Raw genomic sequence first — 23762 nt, forward strand, 5'->3', positions numbered from 1 at the left:
CTCCTTCCCTTTAACATCTCTAATTCTTATGTTGTCTTCATGGGATATGTTGCAAAAATAGCAGCTCTCACACACTGTTGCTTTAAGGTAACTGAGAATCTGATCTGCCATGCCCATCTGTTGGTGGGGCAGTGTGTTGAGAAGTTTCCATCTCACTTAGAGAAAATAGTTTGCTCCTACAGCTCTTCAAATGTGTCACAAATGGGAATGCATATCTTTCAGTGTACGTTTTTTACCAATGCATTATTTTTTTCTGTTGTGTCATTCTTGTTATTGCACTGCTTTCTTTCATTAAGGCCATGGAATTACCAGTGTTCAGCAGCTGATATACCCTGGCTGTAACATGCCCCTTTTCTGCCCACCACAATTGATACACTCGCGCTGCACAAACCTCATCTCCTTGTTGTGGTCGCATCAAAGAGACTCTGTCATACTGTCTTCGTAACAGTGCCCACAGTGCATCAAGTCGACCCTGTGGCAACAGAGCAACAGGACTCTGAGTATGATAAAACCAACAAAATCTCATTTATTTCATTATATTCAGTTCAGCTTGTGTAAGATGAGTAAGGCACACAAAGTCCTACCTTAAGAACAAAACTACACTGTACTGAAGACTAAAAAGCTTACCTTAATTGGTGTATACCACTTCTCCTGAATGACTGGTGAGGTAGGCTTTGGTTTAGGTGGTTTTGGATGAAAAGGTTCTTCTGGTTCTTCTGGGAGTTTCACCACAGCATTTTTTGCTTTTTCTAATCGAGCCCCTTCTTCAGTGGATCCTTTGTCCCCCCAGCGAACCTTAAAAAAAAAAAAAAAAGCGAGAGTTCAGATGTAAACACAATGCAGACAAATGACCAGGGAACTATGGCTGAAAAAGTTTAAATTTGGAAGAAACTCTTAATTAACAGGAGAGCAGAAAATGTTCACTCCTCCTTTTTGATAACAAGCATCTTACTTAAATGCATATGTGTGATTTTTTTTTTTTCCCATCTTGCAAAGGCAAATAATTAAGAGAAATACTGAAAGAAAATCGTATCATACACCTCACAGACTGCAAAGCAGACAGGAAATCTGATTTATCCTACACCTCTACCTGACACTGATGAAAGCCTCAATTTCAGCCACCCCAGATTTACTAACACAGTGTGCTTCCTGAGAATCCCAGTTTAGATGGAAGGTGTTACTTCAGCACTACTGAACAGAAACTCAGTGGTGCTATTCAGAGACTTGTAAGTAGCTCTCCATACTGGAGAAAATACAGATGAAGCAGTCACCTGCATAAGTAAATGTGTAACATGTAACCAACTGTAAGTATCTATATCACTGCATTAAGAGCACAAAACATACACAGATTGTTGGAAGGGGATGGAAACCTGGAGTATTGCTGCTGATGAGACAAATGCCTATTTCCACTTCTCTAGAAGGTTCTAATTACCAGGCTATATAGAGAAAGTACAGAAAAACATCTTTCCTCCAAGAGAGATGATTTTTGCTATGGTAATCTTATTTCTTACTGTAATTGGAAACATGGTGCAGCAATTATTTTTGCTGTATCCTACAAGCAAACAAGCCTAGGGAAGACTCTTAGCTTCTCATCTCGAAATTGCATATAAAAGCTATGGCTGGAGCTTAAAAGTTCTTGGTAAAAGTGGCCCCAATTATGTTCAGTGCAAGACTTTCTGCATCCTGCCTCCTCTTTCAAGCTAGAGTATAAGGAGGATGTGATAAACCAAAAGACAGCAAATTAAGTTCTGACAGTAGATCTTGCATAAACGTGATGTTTATGCTGGTGAGTCATGAAATCGCTGACTGAAAAAAGCAAACTATTCTTACAAAACTCCACCTACACACTTTTTTTTTTTTTTTTTCCCCAGGGATCTCCTAACTAGATATGCCAGGCATGAAAAGAGATGAATCAAAGTAAGAATAATTGAAGAATACTCACCCTTTCCCTCAGGGAAAGAATTAAGAGCATCACTGCAACTGCTTGGTAGATATATCCCATTTCTATCTTGCTGCTTATCAATTCAAACACTTTAAAAAAGGGCAGAAAAAATAGTGGGATGCAACAAATCTCCCACTGCAAAAGGGCACAAGATTGTTTTGTAAAAAGAAATAAGCCGAGTTTTTCTTTCTGCTGCCAGGACAAAGGAAGAAGGCTGCTTCAGGTCTTGCTAGGGACACCACACTGTACTGAGATCACTATGCAATGGGATGAGGGTTGGCAGCAACCTGCTTTCTTTGTCATCCTAAGTTCCATATGCAAAACATGCTGATAAGGAAAGTGAGGGAAATATACAGGCAAGTCATAGTCTGCCCTCTTTCAAACATACAAAATAACCTGGAAGAAAATTTTATCACCATCACAAAGAGTCTGTTAACAATGTAATCTCAGTATAGAGAATGACAGCAGCAAAGTACAACAGAGCTTGATTTGGTCCATAATGCTATATGTCACCTGTGTAAAAAAAAAAAAAAAAAAAAAAAAAAAAAACCATAATTTCCTAGAAGGGTTATTGTTTTGAACCTTACTGTTATTTTGGACTCTGCCACTTGGCTTGCTTAGTGATATCCATTTTTCACAGGGGAATCTTGTCTCTACAATATTAGAATGGGCTTTCATGTCCAAGTAGACCCTGCTGAGTCATTAAAATGCATCTGTATCTTTCACTGTGATCAACGGTACTTTTACTATGTTTTTTATGAGGTTGTTAAAATGTATTTTAAACACTGTTAAAGCCATTTAGAGATACATGGTAGATTCCTTACTGATGGAATGACCTTCTCCTTCAGATTTAAATGGCTTCACCAGAAGAAACCAAAATTTGTAGATTCTGACAACACAACTTTGACATTAAAACCAATTGTCTGTAATGAGTAAGATCCAGAAATGATATCTTAAAACTTTGAAGCAATGTCAGAAGACAGATCTAGGAGGAGTGAACATCCTGGCTATGTTATCATGGTCTGTCACAGAGGAGCAAAAGTAGTGGGGAAGAAAGGAATGCCCTGAAAGAGAAGAGTAAGCATAGAGAAGTAGGGAAGGACTGCTGAGTGGAAATGTAACAGTTCGTTCTCTACTTTTCTCTAAGGAAACAGCCCAAAAGTCAAGCTGTCAGAAGAATGGCAAAAGAACAGAATGCAGAGAAGCAAGAAAAAAAAAAAAAACACGTAACTGAATTGCCGTCTGAACTGAAAACGAAATGACTAGAGCATCCAATTTTTCATTGGCCACAGAATCCACTGCCCTCTCACTGTCAGGTAAGGAATAACCTCTCTTAGACCTGTTTACTTTCATCATGCTCTAAGACAGTGATAAGTGCAAGGTGCAAACAGCTGGAAACAGGCAGTTAAGCCAGCATTCCCTCAGCCCCATTACTATAGGTTCCATGGAACAGAGGAAGAGCCTCATATTTAAGTGCTGTGACATTTAAGGTGAGGTGACCAGCTGAGTACCCCCAGCTTCCAGAGAAGAATAGAGACACAGCTTCATAGAATAAGGGGCCTCTCACGTGTCTGTGCAGTTTAATTTGACTTACAACTATACATCTTTATTCCTACTACAGATAAAAATGTTTTTAACTTAATTATTACTTTATCCTCCTTTCTTTGAAAAGAAAACACCATATATTTGCCATGTGATAAGAATGTATTTCTTAATGCTAGAGATATTATTTCTGTTCATTTGAATATATATCAGATTTCTGTTTCACTTGACAAGATCCTCTGTACAAACTGTAATGTTATAAACCCTGAAACGTCTTCCTGGAGGCTCATTATGGCTCATTTGAAAAAATCCAGGCTTGTTATTCTTTATGTTGGAAAGCACTACACAAAATGGTTTGTTTCTGAAAGCTGAGGCTCTTCTAAATTAGCAGTTCTGAATTGCTAAAGGAAACACGTATAAACAATAGAACTTTAAACTTGCACATTCTTCTGCTGCATTTCAAAAGGACTCAGGCAAAGCCATTTCTTAGGCTGATACACTTCTAGTTTGATCAAGACATATCTATATGGCCTAGGTGGGAATTTCAGAGACAGTTTCCTAGATTAAACTTAAAGACAGAAAACTGCTTTGCAAATTCCATAAAGGCTGACTTGACTGTAAAATCTGACATAAGGACGTGCACATTTTCATTCTGTTTTAATTAACATGATGCTATCATGTCTCTTCAAAGACAGGCACTGTTGTCGCTGTGAGTTCCTTTGGGATCAAGCCTCTCCTTAGCATCACCATTGTCAACGCATTTGGCTGGCCCACAGTTGGAGGACTTATGTTTCACTGTAATTTCTTCCAAAACATTCAGAAAAGGCTCTCACTCTCTCCTTCTCATTAGCTTGATGGAAAGAGCATGTCTTCAAGCAGCTATTTAAAGTTCCAGTCAAATGGAACTACAGAAAGCTGTTCTTTCGTAAGCAGGGTCAAAATTATTTGATAGGGTAAAAATGTCATAAGGCTTATGTCATTGGGAAAGAAGCAAACATTATACCATTGTATTTCCAGTACACTTTCAAAGTCTTTTTTTTTCCACCACTTGCAGCCTCAGAGACCTTGTATTTCAGTGAGTTATCATCCTTATATTGTACAAACCTCCATCCTTTTGATTCCTCCGACTCCTCGTCCACCATAGTAGGAAGCATCCACTGTGGGCCATTTCTTGGTAGGTAAGGGTTCTTGTTCCTCTTCCTGTCAATAAATTGAAACACACTTGCTTTTAAAAGATATTTATTTATTTACTTATTTATTTAGTAGGTTTCTTTCTAGTATCTTTTATTAGAGTACACAAGAAAATGTTCTTCTATCTTAGATGCGAAGAACCAGATTTTTAGTTTCCTCAAATGTTCACTCATTTCCAAGCAAAATCTGGTCATGTTTGGAAATACTCTTTTAGGAGTTTGTGTGAGAAAAGCATTGGTGGCATCCATTAGGAAAGCCCAAATGGGGAATCCAACTGCGTATTCTACAGATCAGTATACATTTGCCCTGTCTTTTTTTGTTTGCATTAATAAAAACAAGCAAAACACACAAACAAAAAAGAAAAGGATCAGTGGTAGCTTCCTCTACTGAAAATGTAATGCTTGCAAAGAGCCAGATTATCAGCCCCACTCACTGGGATTCAGCTGACAGCATTCAGTGGATCTGCAGTAAAGGTTACACAGCCAATCACAGTTTTCTAAGCCAACCAATGTCAAACTTGCTCTTGGCTGCCTCTGTTCAGTGAGGTACCCTTATCATGGCCTTCGCTGTCAGAACACACTTGAATATGCTCAAGCAATTAGCTAAGTCAACACCAAGAGGCAAAAATACTGAAGACATCAAAAAAGCCTCTACTATGTTACTGCTGATAAGAGGAAAATAAGTTCCCTTATAAAGGTCTCTCACTGTCTCAAATGCCAAAGCTGTGGGAACACACAGTTTTAAGTCCTATGATGAATCTTTGGATTGTCAGGTAAGGACAACTTGGTCCTCCTGCTTTCAATGAGGAATGAGAAAATGTTAAATTGTGTTGAGGTAAAGCTACTAAACAGTTACGTGGATATGACCTTGAATGACTTAATTCATACTACACTGAGATGACTGAGAAAGAGTAGAAAAGTGGACTTTGGCTTGCCTCAGCCTAAGGCTTCTCACAGGGCAGTTCTTTCTTGTTCAGCAGGTATTTACAAAAGAATACAGAAGGAGCCAGATTTGCAGAACACAAATGAGCACAGAGGAATAGTATCATCACCCAGCATGGTGTATGGCGCAGTATTATACTGTACCTCTTTTGGAGGTGGTGGAGGTGGAGGGGGATCTTTGATGACCTAAAAAAGCAGAAAGAAAAAAAAAAATAAGGAATTGCACTGGCAGCATTAAAAAGCATGCAGAAAATTTTTTAAGAGTGGACAGTTTCCGTCTGAGTCTCCCACATCTGTTCATAAACTGGCAACCACTACTGCTACATCCCTTGGGTATTGATTATCAAGGCCTTCTGGAAATTAACACCATCCGCCTGATAGAAAATAAAATCAATTGACTGGCAGACACTCTTTGGGCAGACGTGTCTGCCACTTTGCTTCCTGACCGGATAAGACTCAGTCATTCTAAGTAATAGGCAGTGATGAAATCCTATGGAGTTAATTAGCAAGCCTGGGAGGAAAAGCAGCCGTAGGTCTATGTGAGGTCTTGCATAATGTTGGGCCAAGATGCCTGCTTCTTTGTGCCATGCCATGCTGATGGATAATTTCTGGCCCAATGACAAGTGTGAAATGCCTTCTGGTAGCTCAGGCTTCACCTCTCGACGTCTAGATCATTTCCGCAGATCTCACATTTCAGATCTAATAATTGAAGCATGTAGCTCCTTAACTGCTCAGCATAGAGTGCCTGCAAGTGGGAGTTAGGTTTGCAAGGCTTCTTAAAACTGTGACTGGTTAAGGATCACTCAGATGGTAATTCACTTACGTTTATTTTTAAACCTCTACCTACAGTTTCTTGTTCTCTTTCTCACATACGTACTGTAAATCTCAGGGAGTTTCCTGGTATTGACAGGAAACCACCAAACAGTGAACAGAGGGAAAAGAAAGGGAGCAAGTTGCTTAAATGGTAAAGGTGAAAACTGAAGTACAGGCATTCATCCTTCCCCAGGAAAAGCAGGCTAGTCAAGCTAAAAAAGAAGTACTTCCGTGACATCAAGGCATTTTTTTTGTGCTTGAATATCATATAGAAATGATTAAAAAATATGAAACTAGAGGAGTCTATTTTTGCTGAGGAGTAGCCCATCAAAAATTGTCCACAATGGCAACCATATACTTCACCTTAATTAAAATATGTATTATTTTCTTCACTGTGCATTATTATAGTGCTTTCTTTGATTCTACCACTGCCTACAGATAATCTGTAATTGCATGGATGGATAGCATCATATATAAAAGAATATTCTTTTACCTGACCAATAATTGAGAGTTTTCCTTTTTAGCTTACATTTCAAGTCATAGTCGCACCAAGAGTTTAATTGCCCAAACAAGCTGTGTACTTTTAGCAGTGATACAGAAATTCTATCAAATAAGACAAAAAAGTGATGGCCTCCTTGGAAACATGCTTCCATGGTACCTTTGGTTTAGGATACTGACTTGTTTATGGTGCTTCCAGTGGATTGGGAAGTCAGTTATGAGTTTTAATAAGACATCCCTTTGCTGTAAGATGTTGCAAAAAGATGCCAAGCAATTGTTTTTCCTTAAGCGTTTCTGACTATTTTTCCCACCAGCTATCGAGAATTCTAAGATTACTTCACAGAAATCAGCTATTTAGTTGGTCAGACATTCCTGAAAGCCAGATTGCAATTATTGTCCTAACTTGAGAGAAAGAAGAACCCAGAGTGATCATGGTCTGATTCTGAGAGATATTTAGGTACTGAGCAAGATTTTCCACAGCATTAAAACAGTAAACAGTAAAATGCTACTTTCAGTGTACATGTTCACATTCTCTTCTTTATTTAATTGTCATTTTTCTTTCTCTTTTGCCTCTTTCTAACCATTACCCCCAAAACACCAGTTTTCTTGCCGTGACAGCCAGTGTCCAGGACAAAAAGGCCAAGCTAGTTGCAGATAGATATATGTTAAACATATAGTAGATATATAAATACATGTTAAACAGTATTATCACCCCACTTTCTACAGCTGTAGGATTCTTAAGTTCTGCAATCTCTCCTGAGCAAAGACAGCTTCACATAGGAACCTTCTTTGTGGCACATGCTACAGTTCATTTGGGCCCTTCACCTGTTGGTTTTGATGGAATCAAAATTTCTTCTCCAATGAATCAATACAAACTCTATTTGTTGACCTCATTGGACTTCAAAAGTCATGAGTCAATGACAGTTTCTGTTTGACTCCCTGAGCAAAGGATTGAATCCTATGGCAGCTGCTACATTCCCTAAAGTTATAGGGTAGACCTGATTTGAAACTAACCAATAAATTAATTAGCTGCTATTTCTAATAGCTTCAGAAAATGAAACTTGTTTTAAATGTGACAGTGGTGTGAGAAAATAATCTGCTTTGAGTAGCAGATACTCACCCTGCTGACAGAAGTGGAATGTAAATGCCTGCATCCTTATGTTTCCACAGGCTCCTCGCACACATTCACACACACACAAAGAATATTCTCAGTCCTGTCTGGTATTTCAAGTGAAATGAGTGGAAAGCTATTTCAATAAAAAAAGAAATGCAAAGAACCCATGCAGTTTTGGCAGGAAACAATGCAAATGTAGCATGAAGCTGAAGTTACTGAGTATTGTAATATTGCTAAATTCACTTTCCCTGAACTTGATTCAGATTGGATAAGTAACAAAGACTCTGGATAAGGTTGCTGTCTTGTTACCCACATGTAGAGATGGATTACTTCCTAATTCTGTTTTGTTTTGTTTTATCGTCATTGTCACCAGGCAAGTCTGCATCTCTTTTATTTAGTTGCAAAGAAGGAAGACTTGAGCTTGGAGGAAAGCCGATTTCTTCCAAAAAAAAAAAAAAAAAAAAAAAAGTTAGTTGCTTCAGGCAACAGTCCCTTTGATCTGCTCATTAACACTTATCAAATGTTCGCGTGATGTGGGCATTAGGAAATGTCAGCACCAGAGCCTGAAGCCAGCTTGATGTGATCATATGTTCTGATATTGAGGGAAGAGCGAAAGAACTGTCAACAGTGAACTGCCTTTAAAAGAAGGGGGGTGGAAGTGGAAGAAAAGGGAAAAAAAGAAAGAAGAAAAAGGAGTCCCCCACCTCGACGTGGACTTTATATCAAGGATAAAGCAGAGTGCCCAAACCTCCTGAAGCTCACAACACTGTCTGCAAGCGATAGAGATTCATGCACTCTGGTCACCCATTCTGTTCTGTCAGTAACACCTTTCCCTTCTCTTTTCCATTTGGTTCCAAAGCACAGAAGAGTTGAGGGCTGCTGCTTTCATCCTTGCTCCTGGTCTTTGTCCATGAAAGCAGACACCCCACTGCACCAGGCTTCAGAGGAAGGGCAGAGGACCTCCTGGCTGCCCTGATGTGCTACTGTCTTCTCAAACACACAGGCACCAAAGCCCAAATGTACTTAATCCAGAAGTGGTAATAACATGTAATGTGAGAGCTTCAGAGGCAGAATAGAAGGAAAAGAAAGGAACCACACACTGGATAATGGTCTGAGAAAACAGACATCAAAACAACAATAAATGAACAAGTCAGAATGTGGTAATAGGTTCAGTGTAAGAGTCTGTGGTTTTGGATCTCAGTAATGATTTAGCAAACAATGACCTAAAAAGACCTTTTATTTTTAAGGGAGTAGATAATACCCATGAGAGGTGGGGGGAAACAACAGGGCCTGAACATTTAAAGTGCTATGATTTTATTGCTCCCACAGAAGTTAGGTTGCTTCTTAGTAACAATTTATGAATATATAGCCAAAGGCTTCCCTAGCAATAGCCAATTACATACCAAATACTATATCCAGAGAAGATACTTAAGGTAAGTTACAGTTCCTCAGAGTAAATCTCAGGACCCAACATCTTTAATCATAAGGTGAATTAGAGTTGAGGGACATCTCCTTACATCTCCTTACTGAAGCTCTTTGTGGAGATGCCCAAGTGAGCTCCACAAAGGAGATGAGACCAGACAGAAGCTTGCCTTAATGTCACAGTGCATCTGTGTGCACCCAAGGTACTGTTTTTGCTCTTCAATTCAATTTTTCTTTTTTTTTTTTAATGTAGGACCTTGATGTACAAATCCAGAAAGCACCTTTCTGATTGTCTTTCCAGCATCAGCGTACTGCTCTCAATAATTCCTGCTCTCAAGGGACTGAGGCACTAGTCACTATTTGCTATATTGGGAGAAATATGATGTGCAGTATATGAAGATTTACCATACAATGGCAATTAGGAATCAAGGTGAGACGATTATTTTAAAATAAGAAAATGGAAAGCTTTCTTCTTTATAATTTTGATTTCTTCTGTTCCATGGAAAGGTTCATGATATAAATTATTGTTGAAGCCTACCTAGATTTCTTATGGGACTCTAATATGGAGAATGAGACAGAAGAGTGCTTTTTATCAGAGCAGATTTTGTAGCTTTTGACTCAGACATCATAAGGAAAGAACCAGGGGTTGAAAACTTCTATGGGGTATAACAGAGACCATAACAGACAAAGCTTTTGACTACTTTGGCTGTCTCTGGACCAGGAGAAGTCCACCTTTTCTGATGCCCCTGCTACTACAAGCCTGAGATAAGAAAAAGTGCAGTAACAGCCTGGGAGCAACCTCCGATTCTCTAGTCCTCAGTGCTGTCATTGATATGGATCAATACTAAACTTCCCCAATTTAAAAGCCCCAGCATGCCAGGAGATGGAAGGAGTGTTAGTGGAGCAGCATTTCTGATTGCTGCTGGAAGGATAAAGAATGTTCGTTACTCAGATGAAATGAGATGTAATGTGTGCAAGATGAAAATTTAATTTTTTGCAAGGGATTATTAAGACAATAAGGGATTTCAAACTCGAGAGCCCATAATGGACTACAAATACCAATTTTAGCTATAGTACTTTTAAAATGGTCCTTGATTTCAGAATAACATCTGTGTGCCATTATGGCCAACAACTTTCAAATTAAAGAGAACAGGCTTTTTTCAGAGATTTCACAGAAATATACCACATCTGCTCACTGCAGAAATCCAACAAACAGCACAGCAGCCTGCTGAAACTGCCTCATGGTCTGCAGGTCTCTTCAAATGCCAGGAGTACTGCTAGGGGCACAGACCACAACATTTAACCTGATCTCTGCTTGCGTATCACTAATGAAAGAAAAGTGCCTCAACAGATGGCTTCTGTCACATGAAACTCCCCTGTTACTTAACCTATTTCCTGCCCTATCTGTATTTTCCAACACATTTTGAGTTATGGTCGTGAGTCACAAACCTGGTGACTTTTTTTAATAGCCTTTACTCACCACTTTGCAACAGAGGGGCCAGAACCACCAGAGCAGCCCCAACGCCGCCAGAAGTAACAGCACAAGCACTGCAATAAGGGCTGCTATGCCACTGGACTGTGGAGAAAGCAGAAGGACAGCACATCAGGGGAATGTTGCAAAGAATTCCTGCCTGCTTTTCCCACTTGGCCCAAAACAGTTTCTTCCTGACTGATGCAACTAAAAAGAAGCTGTGTTTACAAGAAATACATAAATGCATGCCTCGGTGCAGTGCATTTTTTTTGTTTGTTTCCTCTGCAGCACCGTGTGTTTGCAGAGGAGGCTGCAACTTGTAACTCTCAGACACCAACTAGACATCAGCTGCTCAGCCATCAGAATTAGTGGAACAATTCTATCAGTGACCCATTTCTTGCAGTTGCCCATCTGCTACTATGGAAACAGCACTTCTCTGTGTATGGAGCTTTCTTTGCTGCAATATGTATGAAAGACAAAAAAAAAAAAGGGGGGGGGATCATAAAAAGTTCTACTGTTTTTTCTGTTGCTGCACATCTGCACTGATTGTTTGTGTCATAAGTTAGAACTTTTGATCAAAGAGAAGCATTATAAGCAGAGGGAAAACTCATTTTGCTTTTCCCAGCAATGTGGGATGATCTCCTTTGCAGGAGTGCTTTATTTTTACCTATGTTAGCCACCTCAGCAGCTTTTAAGGGGCCATGGAAATAAACTCACTGTGTATGATCTTTCTGAAAAGACTCAGCTAAAGAGAAAAGCAACCCACTGGTAGTTTCAGCATCCTCCTGTGATTGCACTCTCCTTACATCATCATGCTGAAAGGCTGCTCATAGTGTATTGATGTAAGATTGCAATCATGAATTGGCCCTTTAAACAGAGAATGCAGTTTGTATAGCATGTGTCTCCTCAGCTCTGAATTCATTCAGGCTTTCTTCCTGAAACATAAGGGCTGAACCAAGATAACTTTGACTTCTTCAGCTATGCAAGTGTTTAGTTCTAAAATGAACAGAAAAAAACTTCTATTTTTTCTCTTTTAGGTTAATTACCTAGGAGTGATAAAAATACTGTTGGAAAAATACATGCTGATGAGCAGAAGGCACTGTTCTATGTGCTTCTGTGCCTGATGGGAAAGCTGCACAGAAGTCACACTCCTCAGCTTCAATCTGCTTCCATGGATCTTCTGAAGTAGAGATGTTCTGGGATGGGCCCCAGGTGACCGTGTCACGCCTGGTTCATAGTATGCTTACAGTGAGCAGGTCTCTATTGGCATGGACACTTCCCAGTATTTGAAAGCCACAGCTGCACACTTCAGTAATGTAATTTGGTGTAATAAATTTAGCAAAACACAATTTGCAGGCTATAGAAAAACGTAAGCCCCGCACAGAGAAGGAACACACTGCATGGATCTTGCAGCAACAGTTGAAGGAGGACCTGTAGCCCTCATCACTCACTTTATCAAAGAATTCAAAGCATCTGAAGCCTAATGTGGAGTGCTCTAGTGTTATAAAACAGATTCTAAGCATGTTTTGAAATATGGAGAAAATTACTTAGAACACATATATATATGCATGATTCCACGATTCTTCAAAATCATTCATTGTTAAATTCTCTATATTCTGTATTTGTCTGCACAAGTGTGTTTCTAGTAAGGTGGATTTGTGCATTACAACCATTTAAGAGACTTGCCATGCATTGAGGTTCTCTGCTCTGGGAGAAGTGCAGTGATCAAATAGGAACAGAAATAGAAACATTTTACATGAAATAATATGAGCTATTTTTTGACAGAAGCGGTGGAAGCCCCATCCTTGGAGACATTCAAGATGAGGCTCTGAGTAACTTGACTAGCTGTGCATGTCATCGCAGAGAATTTGGACTAGATGACCTTTAAGGGTCCCTTCCAATTCAAATGATTCTACGATTCTATGATTCTATTTACTTACACACTCTGAAGCGGTGATTGTCAAAGAGCTGGACATGAAAGATTGCCCTTCGTTCAAACTCACCAAAACTTCTATAGTTCTGGAATGAAAAGGAAAAACAATCAGTAGCCATAAAGCAGTCAGTAAAGACATATGCACACTACAGAGGCACTGGGACGTACAGACTCCATTCAATGGAGTGGGTGTTCTCAGACAGGTGTCCTTAGAAACCAATCCTTGCTCATTTCCAATCGAACTTCCTTTGGTTCACACTACTTAAAACTGAAGGCAATTGCTTGCCATGTCCCTCTGGGGTTGTGTTGATGACTGTTAAAAATAATTTCAGTCTTCTCAATAGAGAGCTGAGAACACCCCTTCTCTATTCCACGCAACATAAAACACCCCCAAATGTTCCACATAAAATACACTGCGCATCAACTGTAAAAATAGCATTATTTTGTCTACTCCATAACCATCTCTTTAGTCATACACAGACATTGTGGATAAAAATGTCGAATAATTATAAATGGTCAAGACTTTCTATAAATAGTACATAAACACTGCGTGCAAATAGTATGTGGTTTACATTTTACAAATTAACCCTAGAAGAAAACAACACATGGCGAATGTTAAACAGAAGAGGACTCTTCAGCATCTCTGGCTTTCATTCCCTAGATTCAAACAGTTTATGTTATGTGTAGTTGTAATTAAATAAAAATATAGATATCCATGAACTAAAATGATTAATCACTTATAGCATTCTTCTTAGATGTCATCAATTTTTATGCTGGCACAAACGCTTTAGTCAATATGGAGTTCAGAGCTATTTTAACTAATTTGGCTAATCTCTTTTTCAATTTAAGTAAAAATGAAGTAAGTTGCTTCCACTAAACTCATTTTTAAATGGTCTGTGTTATGAATAATTGATCTAACAGAAAGAATAATTTACTTCTAATTGCTACAGGAGTGAGTGAATCAGAACAGATAAAATAAAAAAACTAACTGAATTCTCTCCCAACTAAATAAAGCAAACTGCAAAAAAACCTTCGGTTTGTGATGAAATTTTAGATGTTGTACTTTTTTATTTATTTGTTTATTTTATTTTCAATTTCTCACTTTGCCATTTCAGTGAGAAATGCTATGGGAAATTTTAACATAACAATCCTGCTTGAGTGTAACTGGCAAAACGATCCTACTGACTTCAGTGCAGTGCAAGAGGATTTCACTCCATGCCTTTTGTTAAGCAGAGAAGAAATGTGTATGTTTCAACTCTTTAATATTTTGAAGATTTGCACATCATAAACACAGCACACTGATTTTCTGTCCAAGTCACTGAACTGCATCCCAGTAAACTTTTCAGCATTATAGAGTCACATCTTTTTGCATCACCACTTTTGTCACATCACTGCTCTAACTAGGGCTGTACAGGTGTAACTGAAAGCTGAACTCAGCTCAGAAATACAGAAGAAATCACAGCACAGAGAGTATTTCTGAATGCAACATTTCAGTGAAGTCCAAATCCAGAGAGAAGAGATTGTTCTCATATATACTTCATTTCCCCCCCTTCGGCCTTGTCTTTTTAAAGCATGAGTCAGAGAGTAACGTGCCATAGGCTCCACACCAAATTTTGGACTTGAGTACACCCAAAAAAAGGCATTCATTGTGGTCATGTTTCTGAAGTACAAAAGCTATTCAGCCTTCATACTTTTTGTCAACTTTCCCAAGTAATGGTGACAGATGCTATAATTGGGATTGTGTTGCTTAGTGTGAATTCTGGTCAGCCTTCCAACTATGCTATATCCAGCTGTAGTACACCATGTAATTTTGATTTTTAAATTACCGTACCATGTGAATCTAAATCCCTACATATTTTGTGCATTGTTTTTAAATTTCCCATAATACTTTAACTGTCTAAACACATTTTTGCTTTTACTCATCTCTTTCATCCTTGCTTGGAACCATTTCTCTACTCTTTTGTTGTTCAAAACTCCACTGAGATCAACAACAGCTGCCTATGCATTGGTGAAGAACTTCTGGTTTTGGCCAGGAACATCTGACTACAGTTACTTCAAGCAATTGGGATCCAATTTCCAAACTGCCTTCAGATGCCTTCCCCATTTCATTAAAAATAAAATAAAATAAAATAAAATAAAATAAAATAAAATAATAAAATAAAATTAAATTAAATTAAATTAAATTAAATTAAAAAGTGAACATTATTCCTTGATTTCCTATGGATTTTCTTCTGCTATCCAGTCAGTTTCCTCTGCTTCTTGGCAAAATCATCCTTCCTCCTGACTCATGGTTTCTTTGGTGAGGAATATTTTAATATTTTCCAATATCATTTCACAATGTTTTTACCCTCTGGCACTTTGTTGAGCTGTTTGACATGCTGCTACCAGTCCCAGATGAACATGGTTGCAAGGAAAGGTACATCAGTGACTGACTGCCATTGCCAGCACTAGCTGGGAATTCCTGGGCATGTGACTTGGGTATTGGGTTATTTTGTATTCCCCAGAAAAGTTCCAGCTTTCAAACCTAGTCATCAACCCTGTTAAATTTCCCATATCGTTTCTCTCTTACACATTAGTGCAAAAGAAGTCACTCTTCTCTTCACTCCTCATGCCATGCATCATACTCCTGCTGCAACATAAGCTATTTTCTTCAGTTTCTGCGACCAGTTCTTTCTTGCCACCTATAGAGCACCTCTACTTGTTGTTCTCTAGCAGTGCTTCATAGCTGCCCTATTTGTCCCTGAGAGCTAGATGGGTCTAAGCTGAAACATGCAGGGCTTGTATCATTCATTGAACAGGAAATGAAGTTGTTTTTCTTTATGTACTTTGCTGGCAAACTGAACAAAGCAGGAAACTCAAAGGCTTTTGATAAAACTGCACTGAAAATTATCTTCAGCCACACTAAAGGAAAGGAGCACTGTCCAGGTACCATGCAGCTTTCAACAATCTATGAAGAATGCAGCATAATAGCTCAGATAGCCTAGATGAGTAGATTAAGGGTTTGCAACACAGAGCTGGCCTCTGATAAGCTCTGCTCATGCAGCATCACTTATTACAGTTAGAAAAATGGGGAGTTAACCAATAGTTGTGTGCCTGTACGCTACCACCAAGCTTCACAATACCCTTTCACTGTCAGATTTCTGATAAATATCATCTCAGGCAGCAGGATCACTGAACACATCAGCTCTCAGCGCAGATACCATGCAGCTGGAACAACCCACTTCTGTATCGGCTTCCATTTTGATACACAGCTGCAGGGATGAGCCATTGGAGACTATCATAGGACTTGATCATATTCGTTCAGTTCTAGAAGCTACAGAGTGAACTCATACAGATAATTATCTCATCTTCAAACGGATGAACCTGTCAACATGCAAAACCACTTCCTTCCTGAAACTGTCATGTCTGTAGGGTATAAGGAGGGCACTTTTCCCATTTGTTCAGCATCTACCTGTGTGTACTTCTGTTTCCTAGGAGCTCAACAAAATAAGAACCCTGTTTCTTCTATATGCATATTTACAAATGTCTAAGGAAAGCCCTATGTATAAATATATCATATTTACTGTAAACTATCCTTGTGCAAGGCATTTAGCTTAGCACTCTGCACAAACTGAAAACATTCTAAAAACAAAATGACATGCAGAAGTGATGATCAGTTTGGGGCACCATCATTTCTAATGGTTGACTGTTAGTATTTTGTGAGTATCGCACTCTTTAATAAGGTCCCAATGAAACTCAAGGCAGCTAAAAGCAGAAGCAATGTCAGCTGTAGACCAAAGCAGTATAGTTTATGAGACAGAAGAGATTTTGCATGGTAGACTTAGACCACAAGGGAAGAAGCAGCAGATTTTGATCAGCTAGCTGTAAGACTATGGTGGAAATAATCAGAATTACTTTTTTAAATGTCTCAGCAGGCAGTGAGTGCCTCATTTGTAAGTCTTTGTGGCTGCCATCAATTATTTATGTGATTTATGTGGCTAGCCACAGTATCCTCACTGCTTTCCAAATGCCCAAGAAGGATTGTCCCTCCTTCCACTGATGTCTGTTGAGAGTGAGACTAGAGGAGAGAGGTGTCAGTGTCACAGCCCAGGAGTGTAAGAAGTACTATGAGGCCAGCATTTGGATCCTCACTGTGCTTAAGTCACTGTGAGGGTAAGCACATTCTAACAGCAAAGTGACATGCACAAGGGCACTTTTTCCACGTAGTAACATGGAGTTTTTGGCACAGCTGTATTTTTGCATGGCAAGGCTGGAATTACACTAGTTCTGTACCAGCACAAAATGCAAATAAATGCTAAACTCTGCTATGAAAGCTGCTGCAAAATAGAGCATCTCTTCGGGTCAACCTTGAAGAAAACCCACAAAGAACCAGAAAGTACCAATGTTGGTGTTGCTGCGGCAACCCAAACAAAAACTTCACCTCTGCGGTGTCAAGCGATCAGTGTGGTTTGTGTTGTGGACTTCCGTTACACGGGAAGGGGAAGCAGACCCTGAGGATGACTGTTAAAGATTCTACCAATTGGTGCTTGAGTAAAGTGGAACCAAAGAGATGGCAAACTGGAGTTAATAACCGTGTATAATTAACATGTGCAGATATTCATGAGTTTGATTGTTTTTATGTAACATGAGTCTAATGTATAATTTGCCATACTTTTAGACTTGTTTTCTTGTAGTAGGAAAAAACATCTGTTTGCAGCTCATAACCCTTGCTGAGCATGGGAATGATTTTCCTGTCTTTTGTCAGAAAGTATCACTTTTTAGATGAGAATTAATCCTGGAAAATTTCATCTAGTAGAGTTTAAAAAAAATGTTCTTTATGACCCAAGTTAACCAGCATACTCTTGCAACTTTGAATTGCATCCATCATGGACCACTGGCTGCTCTTATCCACAATTTAGCAAAAATGTAACTTGAGAAGCCCCAACAATTGCAGTTCTTTCTTTCCTTTATGTGCGTGGCTGTTTTATTTTTAGAAAAGAGGAACGTGGCCCATTGCCATATGTCACTCCAGCTCTGGTCTGAAGACTCTGGTATGAAGACTATGAAATACAACTGACATTTCAATACACAGTCACCTATTTGCAAAGTATTCATTTGCTCCTTACTTTATGAGCATCCAATAAAAGGCTGCCATTTTATGACCCATTAAAAAAGATGAAAAAAAAATTAAATAAAATTGTGAAAGACATTTGCTGGAAGTAATAAATAATTTACCTCCAATTTTCACACACTGAAAATTAAACTGGCAACTGCTCAAAAAGTTATTAAAATTATGGTGAATAAAGGTATTTTAGAATCAAGTGGTAGCATTAAAATAGCTAAAATGCTGTACATAGAAAGAAGAAAAATAAAAAGGTGCACTTAAAAGGGTGCCTTCTTTTAAAACAACTTTTCCCATGAATTGCAGACAGCCTTATTAAAGTTAATGTTGTAATAATTGATAAGCCAACAGTAATGCTGGTACACCACTATTATTGGCTTACTATTTACAATTGTATAACTGTATCTAGACACAGAATCACAGAATTGCAGGGATTGGAAGAGATATCGAGTCCAACCCCCCCATAAATACGTATGTATATACATATATGTACATACACATATATGTACGTATGCAGAAATCACACACAGAAAAATCAGTAACAGTGGTGGGAAAAGGCTTTGGCAGACCAACTGATGTGAGGATCATTTTCTGTACTCCCATCACTTCCATGTGCTTTGTAACCTACACAACATTCACAAAGGGATGCTACGATAACCATACTTCGGTCTCCTGAAAAATGAGGTAATTGGAACACACCGTGACTGACAAAGCATGGCTGTTTCACCCTTCATCAGTTTTCACGGAGTGACCAAATGCACATCCTCATTCAGTATTTTGTGTTTTAGAGTTTAAAGGAACAGTTCCATTGCCAGCCAATCCTGACTTACATCTGTAGGTGAACTGAACCTCCTTGTGCCATTATTTGCTGGGGAATATCCTTTAGCAGCACATCCTTCCACCAGTTATTGATTAACAGACTCCAGGACCACAAACCAGACTTGCTGACTCCAGGGACACAGTCCTGCTGTAGGAGAAGGCAGCACTAAGCCAGGAAGGAAAGTTCTTCCAACCCATGCTTTTGCTGCTCTTCCTAAATCCAAAACCCCAGCTGCATAAGGATACAGAAGAGTCCCTTGGAGCAGGGTTACAAACCTTGCTTGCCAAATATTCACTGCATTTCCACTAATGGTCAGATATGCCTGGAAAGCATAGAAAACAGTTTTATCCAGTCAGCAGGAATTGTACCAAAGACAGCTAGGGTTATGACACACGCTAGTTGTTCTCCTCTCACCAACCACACAGGCATAGAAGTGAATTATTTATTTTTTTCCCAAGAATATAAAGACCTGCACTGTATGCAAATCTTTAAAGAGTTGGAATTTTTGTTTTGTTTTGTTTTAATAATAGAATTAGTATGAGCACCTTTTTTTCCTCTTACTCCTTCCTTGGTGTACCTTACTCAAGTTTACAGACAGTTGTCTTAGAATCCCCTTATCCCCTCACAGCTGCTTAGCTCACTCAGCATGGCGTTCAGTACACTGCCTGCTTGGGTTTGGCTTCCCATGGTATAGGGTGCAGAGGAACAGAAGTATTTCACCACTGGGAAGTGCTTGCGAATTTGAAAGAGGAAGAAGTCAGCAATGTACTCAATGTGATCTCATGGAATCATGGGAATCTGCAGTAACTGGGTATGAAATGTCATTATTATGTTAAATGAGTCTATTAATTCAGCTCAGGATACTATGTCCACTGCATAATACGAAGCACTTAGTTCTGCTCACGCAGTCTTTCTTAATGCTCTGGGAACACTATGTGCCCTATTCAGGAACGTGAAGAACTGCGTCAGAAATTACAACTGATCTTAACATTGGACCCATATGTCTTAGGAGCCAGTTAGCCTATACAATTCATTGAGGATGTCTCCATCTGTGAATAGTTCCCATTATAGTCTAATTGTGTCAAACTAAATGTATTTCTAAAATATTTTTGGAAGTTAATATTTATAACAGACATTAGGCCTAATCTAGCCTAACTTCAGCTTGTCTCCTACCTGAATACATTCCCCTAGCTATTTTCTTTATCACTGAGGAGCAGAGTCTGGTGACTGTACTGTGTGAGCAATTGGTGATTGACAACCATGCTCTTTCTGAATTTTGTCAGAGCAGGATGCCCACATAGACAGAAGCAGTTAAAGTGCTGCTGCTGAAAACAAATGCCAAGTCTCAGCGTCTGCAAAGAAATAAATCAATTCTGGGTGGGAAAGGATCAGATGCACATCAGCCCTCCTTGCTTAAGAAAAGACCTGAAGAAGAGTTGTTGATGCTGACCGATGATGTTCATACCAAAATAATGGGCCTCATTAGCCATGAGTACATCCATGCTGGAGAAGAACTGCGATCACCTGAGCACAGAGGCTCTGAAATAAAAACAGGTGATAAAAACTTAGATAATTTGGAGATGGAACCCTACCAATTAGAGAGCACAATGAAGTCAAATAATTGATGAGGATCCCAGGGAAATAAAAAGGAAGCAAGCCTTCCCTTTGGTGTTTGCTGTTATTATTGATGTAGGGTTAGTGAACTGTTTGATTGTTGCAGTAATGGAAAAGTAAAAGGGTTACTAGCAAACTAAGAGAAAAAGCCCTGCTTTCATCCTGGTGCCTGGGGCCTCTTTTTGGAGTGATAGACTGCTGGGTCTTCTTCAAGTGCTTCCTAAGGTATGTAACTAGTTCCTGAAAGGGAATGGCTTGTGGGTTTATTGAGTTCCTATTTTTGTACAGCAATGGCTAGTGTTGTCTTGAATATGAAGTGTCTCAGTCTTTTAATTGAGATAATTGAGAAAGCTTACTTAATCCTCGTGCTATTTGTTCCTTTTTTCTTCTGGCCAAGTGTTGTTCAAACTATGTATATTTGTAATAGCCCATACAGACTGGGCTATATAACTGCCAATATATGTTCTTAAATGCATGCTGAACCTGCATCTCCTGCAAGTGGTGAACAGCTCATAAATCTGTGTTTATGCAAATAAGTAAACATGTAACTTATTAATTTGAAACAGAAGGTGCTTAATTATGCTGCTGTAAATATTCATTTCTTCTTAAATGACTGAAATATACACAAGTTAAATATGCGGGTTTGACCTATTATTTCCATTTGTTGGTACTAACTCTCTGTGCTTGAAACACGTTTTACAGAATTTCACCCTTCATAGCCAAGAAGGGGGTTAGTTATTATCTGAGATCTGAGTCAGGGGCCTGAACCACTGATTGATCACTTGAGGCAACGATTGGGTCAGCTGTGGGAGCACAGGTGAAGGCAATTCACCTGACCAAATCCAAATCCCCATTTAAGGGTTGAATGCCACTGGGGAAGGATCTCTATCTGGAAATCCCTCCTTTTTGGAGTTTTCCACTGTGAGCCTAGATCCTCGGATAAGGATGGGCATTTCTTTGTGATTGTCTTTTTTCCACTGTGATAATCTTTCCGACTGTAACACCTGTAAAGTACTGTCTTAACTGCTCTACTCTTTCAACTGTACATTTGTTGGCTACATACAGGTAAATAATGCTTTAAATAGCAGTTCTACCCATGTCTGCGGAAAAGATCAGTAATTACTTCATTTAGCACGTGAATTTGGCTATTGAATTTGGCTGTATGAAAGAAAAACACAACAGAAACATCTCAGTATAGCTATGCACAACTCTTCTCAATGCTTTATAAGGCAATCAAATGAACATTCTGATCAGTGAACTTGATAACGCTACAGGTTTTCCAAAAATAAACTTTAAAAGACACAGATAACTTCATAGGTCTATCTGTATGATCTGGAAATAACTTCAATTTGTGAGTCTCAGTTTGCATACAGCTGATGTGGGAGTTCTACCTGAACTGAGTTGTGACATCGTTTAAATACTTGTTTCTTTGCAACAAGCTACGCATTTCTAAATGTGCTGCCTACTTCATATTTTCATTCCATCTGGTAAAAAGGAATGCTGAAAGACAAAGGCTAATTTTAAACTTACAATTGTTACAGAGTTACTAAATAAAGCTGCACTGAAAGGTCGTAGTGTAGGATGAGCACAGCAGTGATTTCTAGTTCTTGGGTATGTACGTTGTAGGCAGTGTGGTGTTGGACAGAAACAGTTTGAGAAGTATTACAATGGGAGGGTGGGGTGTCATCACAAGAGTAAACTGATAAGCCATGAAATGGGTGCTAGGTTAGGTACAAATACTAGTTCATTGCAGCTTTTTTTTTTGATTGCAGTGTTATAAGGAAGTAGGAATGTGTAATCTTAACAATAAGTTAACGATAATTTTATGGGGGAATGTAAATCTGTGCATCATTCACGCCCAGCCCCCACTTGCATGCATTTCCAAAGGCACTCATATGCCTCCTTCGAGAGAACTCATGATACTGTATTAGCTCTTTCAATTTAGATATTTATTTCATATTTGCTTGAAGAATCAGGCCAATGTTTTTGAAAGCACATTAAATTATACCATATGCCTCCTTAAATCATCCTTATCAAACAAGTTGTAGGATGATGCTCTGGTTCACTCTGTTCTGTTTTCCCTTCCTTCACAATGTGTTTATGTATATTTATCCAATTTGTTCTGTTCTTCCTGCCAAATTGCAGGTTTGAGATCTCAGCTATGCAGGGGCAGCTGTGCTATTGTTGTTGCCTTACAAAACAAAGGTCACAGGCTGAGCCTGTAGCACTAGAACTAATGACTGCTGCATGTCACCCATTATGGGACAGACATAGAATTATGAGGGTTCAAGGACCATCTAAAGTAGGAATAAATCTTGCTTTGCCTTCTGGGAAGCAAGAACTCAAGTTTTAAGAATTAATTTACGTGCAAGTTAGACTTTTGCCAAATATAGTGCTGTTAATGACATTCTTCCTCTGTCGGAGGGGGGGTGGGGGTGGGTTTTTACCCCTGCCCACCCCCCCTTCCCCCATGAAAAAAAATCTGAAAAATGGAATGACAGTGAGTTGAGAGACATGATGCTTTTGGTACTGTAAGAATTTCCAGCTGTTCCAATCCAAGGAGTTATGGACCATACAAAGAAATGGACTGCTGCAAGATGATGTTTCTTTCCAAAGAAGGTTGCTTCCAAACCCAGCCTAGCAACTCCAAGCCCTGAAACACCAGAGTGGGGCTCTTCAAATGCTCTTTGTTTGTAAGAGATCAATCTGCAGGGCTGGTGAATTCAAATCTATTTGTCCCTTGGGTGGCCGGAGCATTATTTCTTCTCCTCTGTCTTTCAGAACAGAAGCCAGAAATCCAAAGTTATTTAAAGGGATGTTTCTTAGAGCTATGCTTAGCTTTCAAAGAAGAGGGAATGAAATAGATGGAGCAGACTAATGAGATGAGGCACATGTCCATAGATCCAGCTCTGAGACCATGCAGCTGGCTTTGGGGCTGTCTGTCTAATGCGACTTCACCAGTGTGTGTTAATTATTTAAAGGGGAGCGCTGGGGAAACTACCATCACATCTGTCACCCACACACAGGCAGAACCTCCAGTCAGTGCAGGACCAGATGTGTTTATTTGAAACAAATACTAACTAGCTACTTAATGGGTTAGAATTATTAGCCAGAAGTTAATTAGGCAAATATATTAAACATCAGTCATCCTACATAGCATCACTTTAACCTCTTTAGAGCCATTATCAGCTATAGAAAAAGGTGGGAAGTGAACAATCACTAAAAGGAGCAGTGGTAAAAATATAAAATTATGAAATCTGTGCATCAAAGGCACTGCTTTAGGGAATTGACTTAACTATGTGGAAAACAATGCTAGTATTCCAGAACATGGGAAGCAAGTAGGTTTTGTTTTGGTTCTAC

The 23762-nt window shown here is 39.1% G+C and overlaps 1 protein-coding gene across 1 annotated transcript in view; it reads right to left on the reverse strand.

Moving 5' to 3' along the window:
- Positions 1–23762, reverse strand: part of ANTXR2 (ANTXR cell adhesion molecule 2) — a gene marked incomplete at both ends in the record, with an annotated part of 99232 nt that overhangs the window by 38895 nt on the left and 36575 nt on the right. The window contains 6 exons of the mRNA XM_079534877.1: positions 392–472; positions 628–795; positions 4589–4684; positions 5761–5802; positions 10944–11039; positions 12875–12953. Coding sequence (XP_079391003.1) covers positions 392–472; positions 628–795; positions 4589–4684; positions 5761–5802; positions 10944–11039; positions 12875–12953 — 562 coding nt within the window. The remainder of the gene's footprint in view (positions 1–391; positions 473–627; positions 796–4588; positions 4685–5760; positions 5803–10943; positions 11040–12874; positions 12954–23762) is intronic.

Source organism: Tetrao urogallus (genome assembly GCF_951394365.1).
Source record: "Tetrao urogallus genome assembly, chromosome: 4".
NCBI classification, from domain to species: domain Eukaryota; kingdom Metazoa; phylum Chordata; class Aves; order Galliformes; family Phasianidae; genus Tetrao; species Tetrao urogallus.